Source organism: Macrosteles quadrilineatus, unplaced genomic scaffold, assembly GCF_028750875.1.
Source record: "Macrosteles quadrilineatus isolate MER2022 unplaced genomic scaffold, UCM_ALF_1.0 Scaffold_4__1_contigs__length_99947679, whole genome shotgun sequence".
Classification (NCBI taxonomy): Eukaryota; Metazoa; Arthropoda; class Insecta; order Hemiptera; family Cicadellidae; genus Macrosteles; species Macrosteles quadrilineatus.
The window spans coordinates 76694462-76711459 of NW_026542597.1; the positions used below are offsets into that span (position 1 = coordinate 76694462).

General features: G+C 31.0%; 1 protein-coding gene across 2 annotated transcripts; it reads right to left on the minus strand.

Moving 5' to 3' along the window:
* Positions 1 to 3409: 3409 nt before the first annotated feature.
* Positions 3410 to 16711, minus strand: LOC128992623 (uncharacterized). 2 transcript variants are annotated; one of them, XM_054416292.1, is made up of 6 exons: positions 16600 to 16711; positions 15922 to 16075; positions 14789 to 14913; positions 14130 to 14185; positions 13165 to 13245; positions 3410 to 3691 (listed from the first exon to the last, which is right to left on the minus strand). In XM_054416292.1, the coding sequence occupies exons 2-6, from the start codon at positions 16066 to 16068 to the stop codon at positions 3504 to 3506; spliced, it is 597 nt and encodes a 198-aa protein (XP_054272267.1). In that variant the 5' UTR covers positions 16069 to 16075; positions 16600 to 16711; the 3' UTR covers positions 3410 to 3503. The 2 variants fall into 2 exon arrangements, with proteins under 2 accessions (XP_054272267.1, XP_054272268.1); XM_054416293.1 differs by lacking the exon at positions 3410 to 3691 and adding an exon at positions 12322 to 12552 and having other exon boundaries at positions 16600 to 16710.
* Positions 16712 to 16998: the final 287 nt, after the last annotated feature.

Genomic DNA, 16998 nt, shown 5'->3' on the forward strand with positions numbered 1-16998 from the left:
TTTTTTTAAAGGGACTCCTGGTTATTCATTTTTCCTTTGTGGTCTAGCAATGAATCATCTTTAAGCAATAAATATAACTCTTATGGCAGTTTTTCTAATGCTATATCTTGGAGTTTTAAAATTAATGGTAACCTAAGACAATGTTTATAAAGACTAGTTGCAATACTTCAAACATATTTTTTTATTATTCCATTGCTATAGAGTAAATTCGTAAAGGTAAATTTGTGAAGCACTTGTTCCTTCGGTGTTTTCATTACTAATGAATTGCTCTCTTGTGCATTGGCCGACCATTGTTTTTGCTTTAGCGTATTTCATTTCAACAAAGTTATTTGATTCAAAATACAATGGCACTCCCAAGAGGGTTTATCAAAATATAAAGTGAGCCCAATTTTAAATTTATCTTCTTTTACAATGTCTTCTACGAATACAACTTACACTTATTTAGATGAAAAAATAGAAACAAAAATTACTTCTACATAATATCCACCCAGGTATGATATATATTGCATCCATCAAAAATATCTCTCAAGATCAATAAAAAGCGTAAAGAATTCCTAGAATAGCAATCCATACGTATTAAAAATGCAATTTCTAAATTCAATATCACCTATATAAACATGAAAGGTTCAACAATGTTTAGTCTGAGTAACAAAATAATTTATTAACTTTAGTTTAAAATTGTTTCCAACCGACGGATTAACTAACGATAAGTTTAATTTGGTCCATACATCGCTACCAGGCAATGTTCGTATGTTAAATGGGAAGTTGAGTAAAAGGTGAATGCTGCATGACTAAGATTTCAGATTTGTGACTAAAATCAGCTGATTCTATGAACAGGATAGTTAAATAAAAGCTCAATGACCGGCATTGATATTTTATTTTAGTGGAATATGGTATGGAACGAAAAGTGTTCTAAAACATACATTATTACTGTAAAACATGTATTAACTGCTTTTTAAGGAATACAATAGAGGCTACAATTGTTCTATTCATCCACAGACTCATGTGTTGTATAAGAGGCTTTGTGTCATAAACTGATGACAGTCTTACAACCAGGTGATTTACAACACAATCTACATCAACATGATCCGTGTGAGACTTAACACTTGCACTATGTTACATTATTATTTAAGGCAATAGTATAACTGCGTCTATAATTCTCGATGGGTTTTAATTTGTACTTATAGTTGCTTGGGTCTTAATACATTTGTGTTTAAGAGTTTAAAATTAAAATGTTTAAAGAGTTTGTGATATTAACATTATAACTTTTAAAGAGTCTGTGGTATTTACAAAGAGTCAGGTGTTATCTATCTATTTTACAAGCTGTTCTTAATTTATAATACGTAACCTTGTATTAATAAAAGTAGTTCGAGTACGTAGGGGACGTGCCTATGCCTATTTAATAGCCTATTTATTCGTAACGAGAACATATTTTATATCTGGGTGTCCCAGAAAGGAATGCACTTTTGAAACGAAGGAAACAGATAAATGACTATATTCACAGCAATGTTTTCAGAAATACCTGTTTGTAAACTTAAGGGGAATTAAATATGAAAGATAACATAATCCAGATGGAAAACCCTGCGGTGACGCCACTAATCCAAACGAAACAGAGTTCTGGTGGGATGGCTTCAATTTTCTCACGAATATTTTGCTTTAGATAAGCGAGGTTAGCAGGAGCGTTGTTGTACACCTAACTTTTTAGATACCCTCACAAAAAAGTCTAGTGGAGTTAGGTCTGGGCTTCTAGGAGTTAAGTCGATGTCACCAAATGAGGAAATGACTTTCCCACAAAACAGCTGCTTATTGCAGTCATGGGGTCTCCGGTTGTATGACACCATTGATTAAAGAAATAAAAGTTTCCCTTGTCTGTGATGACACGTAGCTCCATCCAGTTGAAACCACAATCTTTGCCTGTTAGCCCGAAGTAACGTCTGCAAGAATGGCTGTAAATTATCATCAATCATTGCTATGTATCGCTGGGAATTTACTGTCACAGTGTTCCCTTGGTTATCGTCAAAGAAATACTGCCCAATTTTGTAATACGCTCGATATTTAGTTCAGAACCCATTCCTCTATGGGACGAGGGTTCACAGTTGATCCTGTAGCTTCAAATTGCTGTTAACCTAGCATTTAATTATATTCACTGATGGCATTTAGTTGAGATCATGAAGTCTGTATTAAGCACAGAAGTGTCGAATTGTCACACAAGAAAGCATTTGGTAATAGTTGCGTATACAGAAAGCACTCTGCTCACCGGTAAAGTGATCCATAGCAAATGATTATCCACTGGCATAGCAACAATGCCCTCATAGCTCCTTATCTTATCTCTCTTGGACATTTGGCTTTCCCCAAAATAAAAGTGCATTCCTTTCTGGGACACCCAGTATAAGCTCAAACTGAATGCTAAGTTTTATACGGATAGAGAATCCACACTATTATTGAATTTTAAATGTTGTCATCTTAAATTAATTTTATAGCTTAACCTTGTTGTAATGAAGTCTACCAGTAAAACAATCCAACTTTGAAATGACCGGTGTGGTTGGAAGGATGTTTGTAGTTAAACTTTGGATCCGGACTGTGTTTATGGATAGACTGATTGAGAGGGATCTGTAAACAGCTTAGGGGCGGCGGAAAATGAGATTTGAACAGTTTATGTTACGGTTTGTTTGGTATGGTATGTTTGGTTAGTTATGGTTTGAAATTGAGGTCAATAACCATCATGAGAAATATATTAAAAATAGATTGTAATATAAAGAACTAACTGCCTAACGTAGGTTAAAAACCAAAGGACAAATATTCTTGGAAGCCTCGTGAAATAACTTTTGGATAACTTTTATCAGGGATTAAACTGAATGGTTTAATAAGGCAATTGCCAAACAGTTTTGATAATTATGATATTAAAAAAAAATTTGTTTGACTCTATTTCCCTTGGCTCTGTATCATAAATGGGTGTACTGTATAATTCGTACATTAGTTTGTGTACAACATTTATTGTTTACTGTAAAATTTAAGTAAAATGTAGATTTTGAATGCAACCCCTACATGAATCTATGGTTTAAAATTAATTATGTATCTAATAAAATCCCAAATCATTACAGAAAAAGTATTAATCATCTTATTTGTAAGGCCAGGCCGAATGTTTGAATATTTAACACTCTTGAAGGTAAGTCAGAGAAGATTTTTGATGAGTGACATATAGAATAAGCCACAAGATTAAGTAATAATAAAAAAAATCACAATTTACATTTACATTTATAGACCAACCAGTTTTAAATTTATTTTACTGTCATATTTATTGTAGTGTTGTGGAAATATTTAAACGTTATATTTTTTATTTTTTAATTTTTTTTACTTATTTACTTATGCTTATTAACAGTTTTATTTTGAATAAGTTACCCAGTGATAAGTAGTAAGCACCAAGTGGTATGAATCATGTATTTATGCAACAGAAAATCATTTTTATTCAAAGGAATAACTAGGTCAACCACATAAGTTAATAACTAACTTGATGAGTAACTTGAGTCCTCATCACTTTCGCAGTAACAGGGTGTGATTTGGACTATGTTATGTACGTTTAACTTTTCTGCACATCTCAAAAATGTATCAATTTCCTTTTTGGCCCATGGATTGTTTTGGTAACCACATTTTACATATAATGCCAGCATCGGTTCACCCGTACCTTCAACTCCTGCAAGAAAAGTAGTTATTAAAATAAAACATAAATGTAAATCAGTATTTCATCCTTTCCTAAACAACGGTACTGATTCTCCCATAAAACTAGACCTAAGTAATTTGTAATATAAAAACAATACCCCCGCCGCAGCAAACCTGCCGTCTAAGCGAATTTCCATTTGGCTGAAATGATTTTCAATTGATCTATTTAAATAACATTAGGTTTAACGAGTACCTAGGTTTGCTGCTACAAGGAAACTAATAAAGTGTGTGTTTTAAGTAAAATAATTATTGCTTAGTATAAAATGAATATATTTGCCAAGTTTGATCAAAAGATATCCATAAACAATCAAACTACAACATTTTACAATATTCTCCATAAGAATAACATGGGAATTTTAAATTTAAATTTTTTTTAGTTTTCTCCGTAACCAATAACCGTACAAAAACACTTTGATATACTGAATTGTTTGTTTTTTTAAGCTCTTTAAGAAGGTTTAGTGAAAAATTGGAAAATTTTGTGTTTTGAGGGTCAAAAGTTAGAAAAACCAATTTTTTCCCCATAAAACCCCCCATAAAATCCTGTTCCCATGGTCCGATCATGCTGGATCGCAAACTCATTCAAGTTTATCCCGCCTTACACCTTCAAACCAAATTTCATCAAAATCGGATAAAAATTACTCAAGTTATCGTGTTCACGGACACATATATATATAAATCTATATATATATATATCTATATATATATATATATATACATATATAAAAATTTGAACGAATGGTATTTTTGGCCTCTGGGGACATCAAAATGAAAAAGTAAATCGGTCTCGGGCCTAAGTCTTACCATGAGACCTACGGTAATAGCTACTTCCCTATAGGGAAATTCGCTAAAAATGAAAGCCGTTTTAAAATAAATTATTATTTGTTTAGGATCACTTTTCTTAAATAGCTTCCTGGAATTTTAAAACGCATGGTAAATTTAATAAATAGTTGCCACTAATATTATTGAGTTGATATATATAAAGCCATTAAATATATTGAGTTACAGTATTAGTTTAAGCAATTCAAAGTTGAAGTAATAAATATTTAAGTGGCCGACATCTCGTAACGATTCATGTTTTGAAAAATTGTATTAATGATTTTCATTTAATTTTGGCCTATAAAAATATTTCGTTGAGTTTGCCCTTTTACTTAGGGACACTCTGTATAACTCAAATGAATCTAATTTTTTTATTATCCAGGCATGTATTAAATTGTGTTTTATTATAAAGAAACTACATAACCCAGAACTCACCAAAGTTATATATTCTCTAAAGATTCTTAATTTAAAACACAAATAAAAATATAAAACTAGTTTCATACAAACTTCATTTATAAGCTACGTTTGAAAAGTCTAGAAACAATTAATTTGGTATAAAGAAGATAATATTGTTTTTTACCTTCAGAAACAATGCATCTGTAGTAGGAGTAACAGAATTTGGAATTGCGGACAACATAAATGTAGTATTGTATATTGCTGGAATCTAAAAAGGTAAAATTGAGTATTAGTTACATATCAATCAATCAATTATATAAGATGGGACGCCACTATGTGCGTGTTTAACCCAAATATAATATGAGTGTAGGATGAGTGGCGCGATCTTCTTGCCTTGTTGGTGACTAGCCGACATGTTCCTTAGACACAGCTATACATTTAGTATTAATTATATATATAATATTTATTGCTATGTAAAATATGCAGGCTGTTTGATAGCTCATATTTTATATATTAACTACTATTAATCATATTTTTAGTTGTCATATTTGAATTAATAACAAGTGCAGTTTTATGTTTCAAACATTATAGTAATAAATTATTTGAATTAACACATACAAAATTATTTAGTATAGTACTAATAGTGTGACTTTAAATACCCCCGTCGCAGCAAACCTGCAGACTTTTTTTTATAAGTCAATTTCCATTTACCTGGCGGGATTTCAACTTAAATATTAATTTAAAATTTTATGATAAGGTGTGTTATTTTATTAAAATATAGATTTTTTGTATGGAGTTGACCAATTAAGTAAATTTCATCAAACAGTTTACTCCTACAACAGTTTATTCATTCTCCATAAAAAAAACGAGAGAATTTTAAATTTACACTTTGTTGAATTTTGTCAGTAACAGTTAGTTTCAATATACACTACTAAATGTTTTTTTTTACCTCTACAAAACTGTTTGGAAAGAAATTGCAAAATTTCATGTTTTTAGGGTCAAAATGGGAAAACCCTATTTTCTCCGAAAAACCCCCATTTCCATTGCCTGATCTTTTTTAATCTCATTCAAATAAATGTAGGTTTAAATGTTTTTACAAAATTTCATTAAATTCCGATAATTTTTTTTCTCGGCGTAGGTTTGAATTAAGGATGCAAAAGGAAATATTTTATTTAAATTTATAGAATTTCTACTAAAGTATTGTATACTTGGATTATTTAAAATGTCTTTTATATTCAAGGAAGAAGACAGTTGGGGTAGTATTTGTGAGTATTACCCAAATCAGGGATTTTTTGTCCTAATTACCTATTCTTATTTTGTCTGTGTCGAAAAATTGTTCCTTAAGAATATACAGCTCAGAAGATAAGGAAATCGTGACAAAAATAGGTGTGGTTTTTTTTATAAATTAATACTATATAAGTCTAACAGGTCAAACCATATAATTCGAGTTTTATGTTTATTTAAAATTTAGGTTTGTTTTGTTCGTGAGTTTTCAACACAAAATTAAACTAGTTTATTGAACTATATTTAAGAACAATAATTCCAGGGGAAATATCTAGAAAGTCATACCAGAATTTAGTGCCTAGTAAGTTGCATTTGCTATAACCAGCAAATAATAGTATAAACCTAAATAATAGTCATGAGAGGATTACCCCATTCCACGATTTTGTTTCCTTCTACTTGCTGTTTGTAGGTAAGATGCACTTGACTGGAATCAAATTGGGTTCAAATTAATATCTGTTCTATGTAAAGTTTCTAATTGATATGCATAAAAAGCCTTTTAAGGGCGCTAACTTTGATCACCTATACAAAAGGAGACACATATCCTGTACATGTATTTTAATTAATAAAAGTACTATACGAAAGTCATTAAAGGTACATCTAATGACACTTAAATCATTCATTGACACTTTTGTACTGTTTAACAGGACGGTGAATATAAATAAAATATAGTAACTTGTGTTTTGTGTCTTAATTTCAAGTGCCTGACAATTTGTAGAAAAGGTTGAACCTGATGATGTGGCAGTTGCTATTAAACATGTAGTTTTAATCAGACAAACAAAGATATTGTAAGGTATAATTTTATCAACACAACACTATCTAGAAATAGGACTATACAATCTGATTTATTATAAAATTGCCAAAATCTAGGAAAAACTCAGCCAACTTGTTTATGTATTTCCTGAATACGGTTTGGTTTGTATAATAAGAAAAAAAAATTTCTATAACATTAGAGTAAAAAATGCAATTGTACATTGCCTTAGAGACATAATATATGTTGCACCTACTTTTTGTCAAATGGTAAGAACCTTTTATAAATTTTGTTAGCTACCTCACGAAGGTAATCAATATAATTTTCATTTAATAATCAAAATAATTTCATTTTTGAATTAGTTAGCATCAAAATGAAGTGGAGTAAAATTGAAAAGAGTTGATTGCACAGTCCAAAAGTGTATTTTCTACACTCGCTGATTTACGATCCTTCGCCCCTCTTCGTTTGATTAACTTGAGATTCTGTCGTAAATAGTAACTTTGCACCCTATACTATTGTTTTCACAATACTTCAGCAGCCTGAAGTCCAGCGACCTAAGGCGTATTATCACTTGGAAATCCATTTGTGATTTGGAAGGATTTGAACGTGGAATCTCAGAGACCGAAGTCAGACCAGCTCGCTCCCTATACTATACTACATACTACCATAGATAAAACATACTCTTGTGTTGGTTAGTCCATGATACTACACACACACACACACACACACACACCTGTTATATTATAGTCATACACGTATCTGTTTGGTAATATTACCTTCCATCAGTTAAAAACAGATCCACTAAGCCTTTTCCTGGTTGTTGTCTACCTTTTACACAAGATACATTTTTTGGCAGAACGTCTTTGGATATATATTTTAGAGTAACCTCTTTGTCGTTGCCCTGTAAATAGTTTAACATTATTGAATGCATTTAACTGCTATGATACGTATAATGAAACTGTAACTAATGTAGGGATCGAATTTATAATGTGTATAAAATAAAACCTTCAAACTTTAATAATGATTGATTAAATGCATAGTTAAAACTGGCTAATCAACCTTTCTATGAATCTTTAAAACATAAATTAATAAAAATATAAAATATTTATTTGAATTACATGGTCCAGAGTGAAATAACAATATCTAATGTTTCTTTTAATAATTTATTGGCATGCCAAATCCTTTAATACAGGTTGATTACAACTAAGTCCGCCTGCCTCCAACAAAGAGGATATATTGGTACTACTCCTACCAATATATCGAGTGAAAAACCACATACTACTGGCTTGACCAATATGTTACTAAGCATTATTTAAACATGTAAGAGTGTCATGTTATATTCCACATCCACCCTAAACCTTTAACGAACAAATTGGCATATTCTAACAAAGCTATTAAAAAAGTCCATCATCAAGTTGTAAGTAAGTCAATTACCATCCCAAATAAGCCTGCATTTGAATCCTTAAAAAATTAGGTATGATCTAATTCTAGAACAAACGTTTATACGCAGTAACACTACTATAATTATATCAAATAATTGTAAACAACAATGAAACTATATTGTCTTAAGCGAATAATGTTTACCTTCAGAGGGAATATTTTTTTCCTTCTTGCTTTTCTTGCTTAAATGATTTCTCTTTCATTTTGCTACATTTCTTTAACTGTTTTATTCTATCTATATTAGTATATAATTTAAATTTCAGTTTTAGTTTAAATTTATAAAACCTACCACAAGATTTACTGGTGGTTTCCCATCCTTGTAGCAATCAGCAATCTTTTCTAGGAGTTTAGGAATCCCTGGGTATTTGCAGCATTGGCTTAGAGCTGCAGTGTTGGTGACATACACACCTACAAGCACGACGATTATGGTCCACATGGTTGGCCTGGAAGGTAAAGGATGAATGAGGATAAAAACTGTAAATGAAGTACGCTATGGGGAAAACCAATACAAAACATGTGTTTGATTTGACTTGCACAGAAACATAGTCCACCAAGTTCATTCAATAAACTAAATACATGGTTGGATTCTAAAACTGCACAATATTGTTATATACATTCAATGGTGTATTTTCTTATCAAATATAGCATTGGATAGTTGGATAGCTTACCTTAGAATTAGCCTAGAGGACTATAAGAGCTACTTATTGTGAGATTGATATTTTACGAATAATATTTTTAGCTGATAACGTATTTGTAAAATTAATACATCACGCTGTTTCTACAATTTGAAAAGTATTACTTAAATACATGATTTGAAACATAAATAATGTATTAAATGCATTTTGTTCTATCTTAAAGGCAGCTAGTAAAATTGCTTGCAAATAGAATGTATAATATCTTACTTATCTTTAAAATATTTAACTAAGGTATTATCTTAAATTTACTATACAGTCTACAACTACGTACATTTCTTAAAACCACTTACCAAGTAACTGAATAGGGCACCAACAAAGCAATGTTATATATAACCACAATATACTAAAAGTCACGAGGTAAAATTAGTCAGCGTGTTGAAGAGTAGATAAAAATGGTTTTTATCACTTTGTTGTGAAAACAGTATCACACGTTGAATTGTCTGTCAAAGTGTTATAACTCCATGACAAAACTAAATTTAGTGTTTGTGATATTTGTTGGTTCCACGTTTAGCGTTTATATAACGCACGTGATGCGGAAAACACACTTTTCTCCACATAAATTAACAAAATAAGATATGTTTACAAAAACGTGATACATGGGTGGTAATTGCTTTTTGATAAGCATACATTATTGTCAAGTAAATGTGACAAACCGTACAATATCTTATATTGAATAAAAATTGTAATTTATATTTTTTTAAGTCAATGTTAGTGATGCTGAAGTAGCTTGATTTGTGATTCAGAAAATTTAAGTAAACCTAAAGGAGATATTTGATGTACATATGAATATTTCATGATGAGTGACTTAATTTTACAAGTAACAAGTTGGTCTCCAACCATAGTTCCCCTGCCGTAAAATATTTGTTTACATGGTGTTATCCAGACTTTAACTCAGGACTTTTTCAACTCAGAACCGGGCTCCGTCACCTCGGGTCAGGAACACTTTCACCCTTCAAGAGACGATCCAGACAAATTTATTTGCCAAAACTTCTGAGCAAGCCCCTTTTCATATCGATGTAGCCTTCCTGCTGCAAGACATGTAACATGTTTTACTTGTTACATGTTACTGCTTTGTAAGGAATACAATAGAGTCTACATTGTTCCATTCATCCACAGACGCATGTGTTGTATAAGAGGCTTTGTGTCATAAACTGATGACAGTCTTAAAACTTTATGATTTATGGCACAATTTACATCGCCTGATACATGTGAGACTCAACACCTGCAGTGAGATACGTCATTTGAAGGTAATACCGTGTCTAGAGCTGCAATTCACTACGAGTTGTAATTTTCACTATACTTTACTTTACTTTATACTTTTCGATGAAATGGCGACCATACAAAGTAGATATTTTAAGCCAAGTATGAATGGAAATGAGTGTAGGATGAGTGGCGCGATCTTGTAGTCTTGTTAGTGACTACAACAATAAGTCCGACATTTTCCTTAGACACTGCTGTTAATTAATAGCCCATACAGCTAAATGGCAACTGGACCTACAGTTTATAGTGGAATCCGAACCATATTTTTGCCTTGGTATATACGAATTGGTCAAATTATCAGGATAGTACTGTGGATAGTCGTAGTACTCACTAGTGCGGACGTTGATCCACACCAGAGAGTATCACATCCACAGTGCATGCCTATAAATATCCACAATTCGTCACCTCCTAGTAGCTGGATTACAGGACGACGCCACCCGTCCTAGTCTGAAGGGAGTTATTAAATTAATTATTATCATTACCGGTAATCATACAGTTGATTGGGTATTAATACAATTTAGAGTTTGTAGTATTAAGACAAACATGCTTAGTTGTCACTCATATAAAATCCAATCAAGCACAAACTTTTTAGGATTCTTAAAACGTAACGTTCCATTGGTAAAAGTAGTGTTAGTAAGTAGGCTACGTGATAACATTGACTATATACACTGAATAGACTTCCCATAAAATGAAAAATTTGAAGCAAAAGAAAATCGTGGTGCAATCTGTTGAGATGGTCACCAACTAATAACAATATTGTGTGTACAGTGATAAATCAATCAGCTGTTTGCTATGATGTTGCATTGGTTTTAATTAATATTCAACCTAATACACTAGTAAACTCTGGTGAGATGGTCCTGAACTTCATCTATTTTCTTGGCTTCAAACTTTCATAACATGGGAAGTCTATTCTGAGTAATCAATGGTGATAATATGATTTATTCATTCGTAATGAGAAATTACATAACTTAAACTCAAGATGTACATGCAGCTTTAATGGATGATACATTTGTATTAGTTGTAATGAAGTGTACTAGGATAATAAACCAACTTTGAAATGACCGGTGTGGTTGGAAGGATGTTTGTAGTTAAACTCTGGATCCGGACTCCTGTGTTTATGGATAGACTGATTGAGAGGGATGCGTAAACAGCTTAGGGGCGGAGGGAAATGAGATTTGAACAGAGTGGGTTAGGGTTTGAAATTGAGGTCAGTTACCATGATGAGAAATATATGAAAAAAAAAATTACTTGTGATGTAAACAACTGTCTAAAGTAAATTAGTCTGCTCCATTAGGCTGCAAAACCGATGGAACAATAAAAAACTCATGAGCCTCATGAAATAATTTTTTCATAACCTTCCTATCAAGGATGAAAACGAATGGGGTAATATGGCAATTGTCAAATAGTTTTGATATTTTCTTTTTTTAGGTTTTTTGGGCCGACTTAATTTCTCTTGCCTACCTTTCATAAATCGGTGTACTAAATATTTCATATATTAGCATTTGTAATGAAAAATGTAACAAAAAAGATTGGAAAAATTCACATCATGCATACGAACCTAATATAATTGTTTAATATAATGGTTTAACATTATGTACCTAAGAAATTCCTGAACTAATTGAAGTTGTTTATCATCTTTTCTTTGTATAAAGCTAAATGTATTGCACAAATAATTATTAATAGAGGTAAAAGTATTATTAGTGACGGAAAACTATCTTTTAAAAGTCGTTAAATCTGTTCCAATTTAAATATTAGTTATGTTAGAACATGTTGCTATACAGGTACATTTTCAAATGAATGGAAGTTTGTATCAATTATTTACCTGATATCTGCCAGTGTTTCCAAAATATCGAATAGCTACTCAAAATAACTATTTAAACACATAAGATAATCAAAAATGTTCTGAGCAATCAGGAATCAGTGATACCTTAGCACCAAGGCGTATGAATAAAGTATTTATGCAACAGCAAAAACCATTTTACTCAAAGGAATGACTGATTCGACAGCTTTAGTTAAAAAGTTAATGTTAGTTCTTCGCACTTTTGCAGGTGCAGGGCGTCATTTTGACTAGATTATGTACGTTTAACTTTTTCGCACATCTGAAAAATGTATCAATTTCCTTTTTGGCCCTTGGATCGTTTTGGTAATCACATTTTACATATAAAGCCAGCATTGGTTCGCCAGTGCCCTCAACTCCTGCAAACAAGTAATTATTAAAATAAAACATAAATATAAATATTATTTCATCCTTTCCCGAACAAGACATTCACTGATTCTTTCATGGAACTAGCCATCTTTCGGTAATTTCAATTATAAAAATGAAAATAAACAATTATTTGTTTTAGATTATCTTTACTTAAATATCTTCCATAGATTTTAAAACATCTACAACATTTCATATAGATTAAGCGGTTCTAAGATGAAATACTAAAAATATTAAAATGGCTTTATCTCATTACAGAGACATGGTTTGAAAATTATTATTTATAATTTTAATTTTATTTTGATCCGTAAAACCATTTCCTGGTGTTTAGCTGCATAGCCTACTTACGAGAAAGCATGTATAAGTCAAATAAATAATTTTTTTCATTATTAAGGCATGCATTAAATGGCTGTATTATTATAGAGATAAAGAAACTAAATAAACCAGAACTCAACATAGTAATATATTATCTGAAAATTCTTAATTTATACATCGATTATAAATTATAATGTGTCATATACGGCTTTAACTTTCTTTTACAAGCTACCATTGAAAAATTCATGAAAAAGTATAATGAATTTAATGTAAAGAAGAGAACTTTTTACCTTCAGAAACAATGCATCTGTAGTATGAGTAACAGAATTCATTGCGGATGGGGAAAATATCGTATTGTATATTGCTTGAATCTAAAAAGGTAAAACAGTTATTAGTATTCATTTTAAATATAATTAAGTTAATGATATGTAACAATACGCAGGCTGTTTGAAAAATAACTGTCATATTTCAATAATAACAATAGGATAGCGGTATTATGTCTCCAACACTATTGTCAATTATTTTGATAAGCACACATAATATTTAGACTACAAATGTACATTTGTAGGCAGGATTACAGTTTTTAACAGATGGGTGCGTTTACCCAGTTTTTTGAACATTTGATTTAATTGGATTGCTGTAGAAAAATTTCAATAATTTTCATTTATGTAGAGAAACTATGATTTTCATTAAACTTTCCTTGGACATGAGTAATGTTTGAAGAAATTCTTGTTTAAATTAATTCCAAACACCCTGCGTAGCTTTGAATTGAGGATGGAAATATTTTCCAGTTTCATATGATTTCTACTCATATACTCTGAGTACCTACAATTTAATTAACCTACAAGGATGATGGCAGCTTTTGTACACTCTTTGTAAATTGTTCCCAACAAAGGTAATTTTGTACTTTTTATCTACCCTTACGAAAAAATGTTTTTTAAGGATTTGGAGGTCATAAGATAAGGAAAGCATGTAAAAAGTAGATATACGAATAGTCAGATTAATTAATAATGTGTGTTACTTTAAGATCAAACTGCATAATTCGTGTGGTATGATCGCTAAACCATTATTAAAGATTTGTTTAATTCATGAGTTTTCAACACTAAATTAGACTAGTTTCTCTATTTGTATTTAAGAACTATAATTTCAGATAATAATCTAGGATGTCATACCACAATTTAGTGCTCTGTAAGTATTTTTTGGTGTAATTAGCAAATAACAACATGAACCTAAATAATATTCATAATATAATTACCGAATTCTACGATTTTGTTTCCATCTACTTGCTGTTTGTAGGTAACATGTGCTTGACTGGAACATCAAATATGGTTTAAATAAATCTCGATTTTTTCTATGTACAGTTGGTATTTTAAATGAATTATCAAATAAAACGTTATTTTAGGTTATTAACTTTCATTGTCATTAAAAATGGAGAAATAGCCTATTTCATATATACAACTCTACACACATATTTTTAGAATATCGTAAACAATCCAGAAAAAACTCAACATTTTTTAAGTATGAACAAATCCATTAATTTTGAGTAAAACCCTCAATTAATTATACAACGTGTTGGATATATGATACATATTTAATCAACATCTCATAAAATGATAAGAACTGTTTTTATATCATCAAAAGAGGGGTCCATTTTCTGAGCTACCTTACGAAGGTAGGCTAAACTAAACAGTATCAAACAATTTAATTTTGAATTATTTAACCTCAGAAATGGTGGATTAAAATGGAAAAGAGCTGATTGCACAGGCCTAAAAGTGTATTTTCTACTCTCGCTTATTTTCCATCCTTTTACTCAGTCATTTAACTTGAGTTCCTGTCGAAAAGAGTGACTTAACTCCCTATAACGATACACCCCTGTATTATAATGGTCATACTCATTATGTTTGGTAATGTTACCTTCCATCAGATAAAAAGAAATCCACTAAGCCTTTTCCTGGTTGTTGACTACCTTTTACACAAGATACATTTCCTGGCAGAATGTCCTTAGATATGTAGTTTAGAGTAACCTCTTTGTTGTAACCCTGTAAATAGCATTGTGTTATTGAATGCATTTTAACTGCTATGGTATAATCACGGCCATCGATAACTTCGGCCTTCGAATTGGCAACACTGTCAGCAGTGCTGTTTAACAATATGAATAGCACACGATTAAACGAGAGGCCAGCGCCACCATTTGTCATGTTAGCTTATGGGAAATATGGCGCTAAACAGCACTACTTGCGATGTTGCCAATTCTACCAGGCCGCGACCTAGAGTTAAAGGTGGCCGTGGTATAATGCATCTGTTAAACCAATGAAGGAATTGCATTTTATAGTGTTTATAAAAACCTACAAACTGTAATAATTGGTTTTATATTATAAGAATTAAATAGTTAATAATAACTAATCCGAATGTTAACTATCAACCTTTCCCCAAATCATTAAACAATAAATTAAGATAAAATTAAAATATTAATTTAAATTGCATGGTTCATTGTAAATCAAAAATAGTTTCTTACTACATGCTGATGTTTCTTTTAATAATCTGTTGTATGATACCAATGTAAAAAATATTGTAGGTAGTTTACAACTGTCAGTCTGCCTACAACTATATTAGTTACTTTTCGTACCAAAATATCGAGCGGGAAACCACACGATACGGACATGATAAATACTTAAAAAGGAAATGAATAGACACAATTAATCATCAATTGGGGTATTTAATCAAGTAAAAATAAGTTTAATTTCACATTTTAAGAATTTCCATGAATAAATTGGCATATTCTAATAAAATCCTTAAAAACCCTATTATCAAGTTGTAAACAATAAGTATTCCTGCAATCGAATCCTTTAAACGATTTGGTATAAAACTATAGAAAACATGTTTATACGTATCACTTTTATAATTACATAAAATTATCGTATTGTTTAAAAGGAATAATTTTGACTTTCAGAGGGAAAAAGTATTTATTATAATTTAACTGTTACATTGTATCCATATTATTTTGTAACAAAAATTTTAGTTTCATACATAAATTCATTAGAACTTACCACAAGATTTACTGGAGGTTTCCCATCTTTGTAACAATCCCCAATTTTTGCTAGAAGTTTAGGAATGTCTGGGTATTTGGAGCATTGACTTAGAGCTGCAGTGTTGGTGACACCCATAGCTACTAGCACGACGATTATGGTCCTCATGGTTGGCCTATGGAAGATAAAATTTTTTTAGAACATAACAAAAATGCAGCGGACACGCACAGAAACACAGCTCGCTATGTTCAGTCAATCAACCAAACACCGTGATGAATTATACCACTAGACAATCTTTTTAACGAAAAAAATAAATATATATATATATACTCTTAGCGAACTTTGTATTATAAAACACTGCTACAATCACCGTGCATAAGATTTAGCTTAAAGTTAGAAGGGGGACCCATTGTAGATTTAACAGTTTACGGGATTATGTATTTGTAGCTATTAAAGTATTCTCAAAATGAAGACATAAGGCACATTCAACAATTAGAAACAAATTTCCGCAAACATACGCTTGGAATTTTACATAATTTCTCAGTTATTTTATTTTAGATCTTGTCCTATCTTGAAGGTATCTACTGTCATTGCATGTAAAAAATGTATTAATATCTTACTCATCCTTATAAATATTAATCAATTTAATGTCTTAAGTTTAACATTCTTCAACTACCTATATTTCTTAAAGACACTTACCTAGTAACTGAATAAAGTACTTCAGTAGTAGTACTATACCGTATTGAAGGATAATGTACCTAACATAAATGTCACGTAGTAAAATAAGTCAACGTTTGGAAGAGAGAATGAAGATGGTTTTTATATCATTGTTGTAAAACAGCTGTTTTGCGTTGAATTGTCACAGTTGAAATAAACCCTGACAAACACAACTGTGTGTTTTTTTGTGCTCTTTTGTTGGTTCCACGTTCAGCGTTTATACAACGCACGTAATTTTTTAACACAATTTACTCCACACATATTAAGTAAATCAAACACAAAAAAACACTAACTCATAGTTTTTTATTCCCTAACTGTTTCAGAAATTTAATAAAAAATGTGTATTTGATGATAGTACTCGTATATTATAGACAAATTAGT

Coding starts and splice junctions, on each gene's coding strand:
- LOC128992623 (XM_054416292.1), bottom strand. CDS start 16,068: ATGAGGACCATAATCGTCGTGCTAGTAGCTATGGGTGTCACCAACACT. Junction 14,914..15,921: donor AACCTCCAGTAAATCTTGTG/GTAAGTTCTAAT, acceptor TGCTATTTACAG/GGTTACAACAAAGAGGTTAC. Junction 3,692..13,164: donor CAGATGCATTGTTTCTGAAG/GTAAAAAGTTCT, acceptor CTTTTCTTGCAG/GAGTTGAAGGTACGGGTGAA.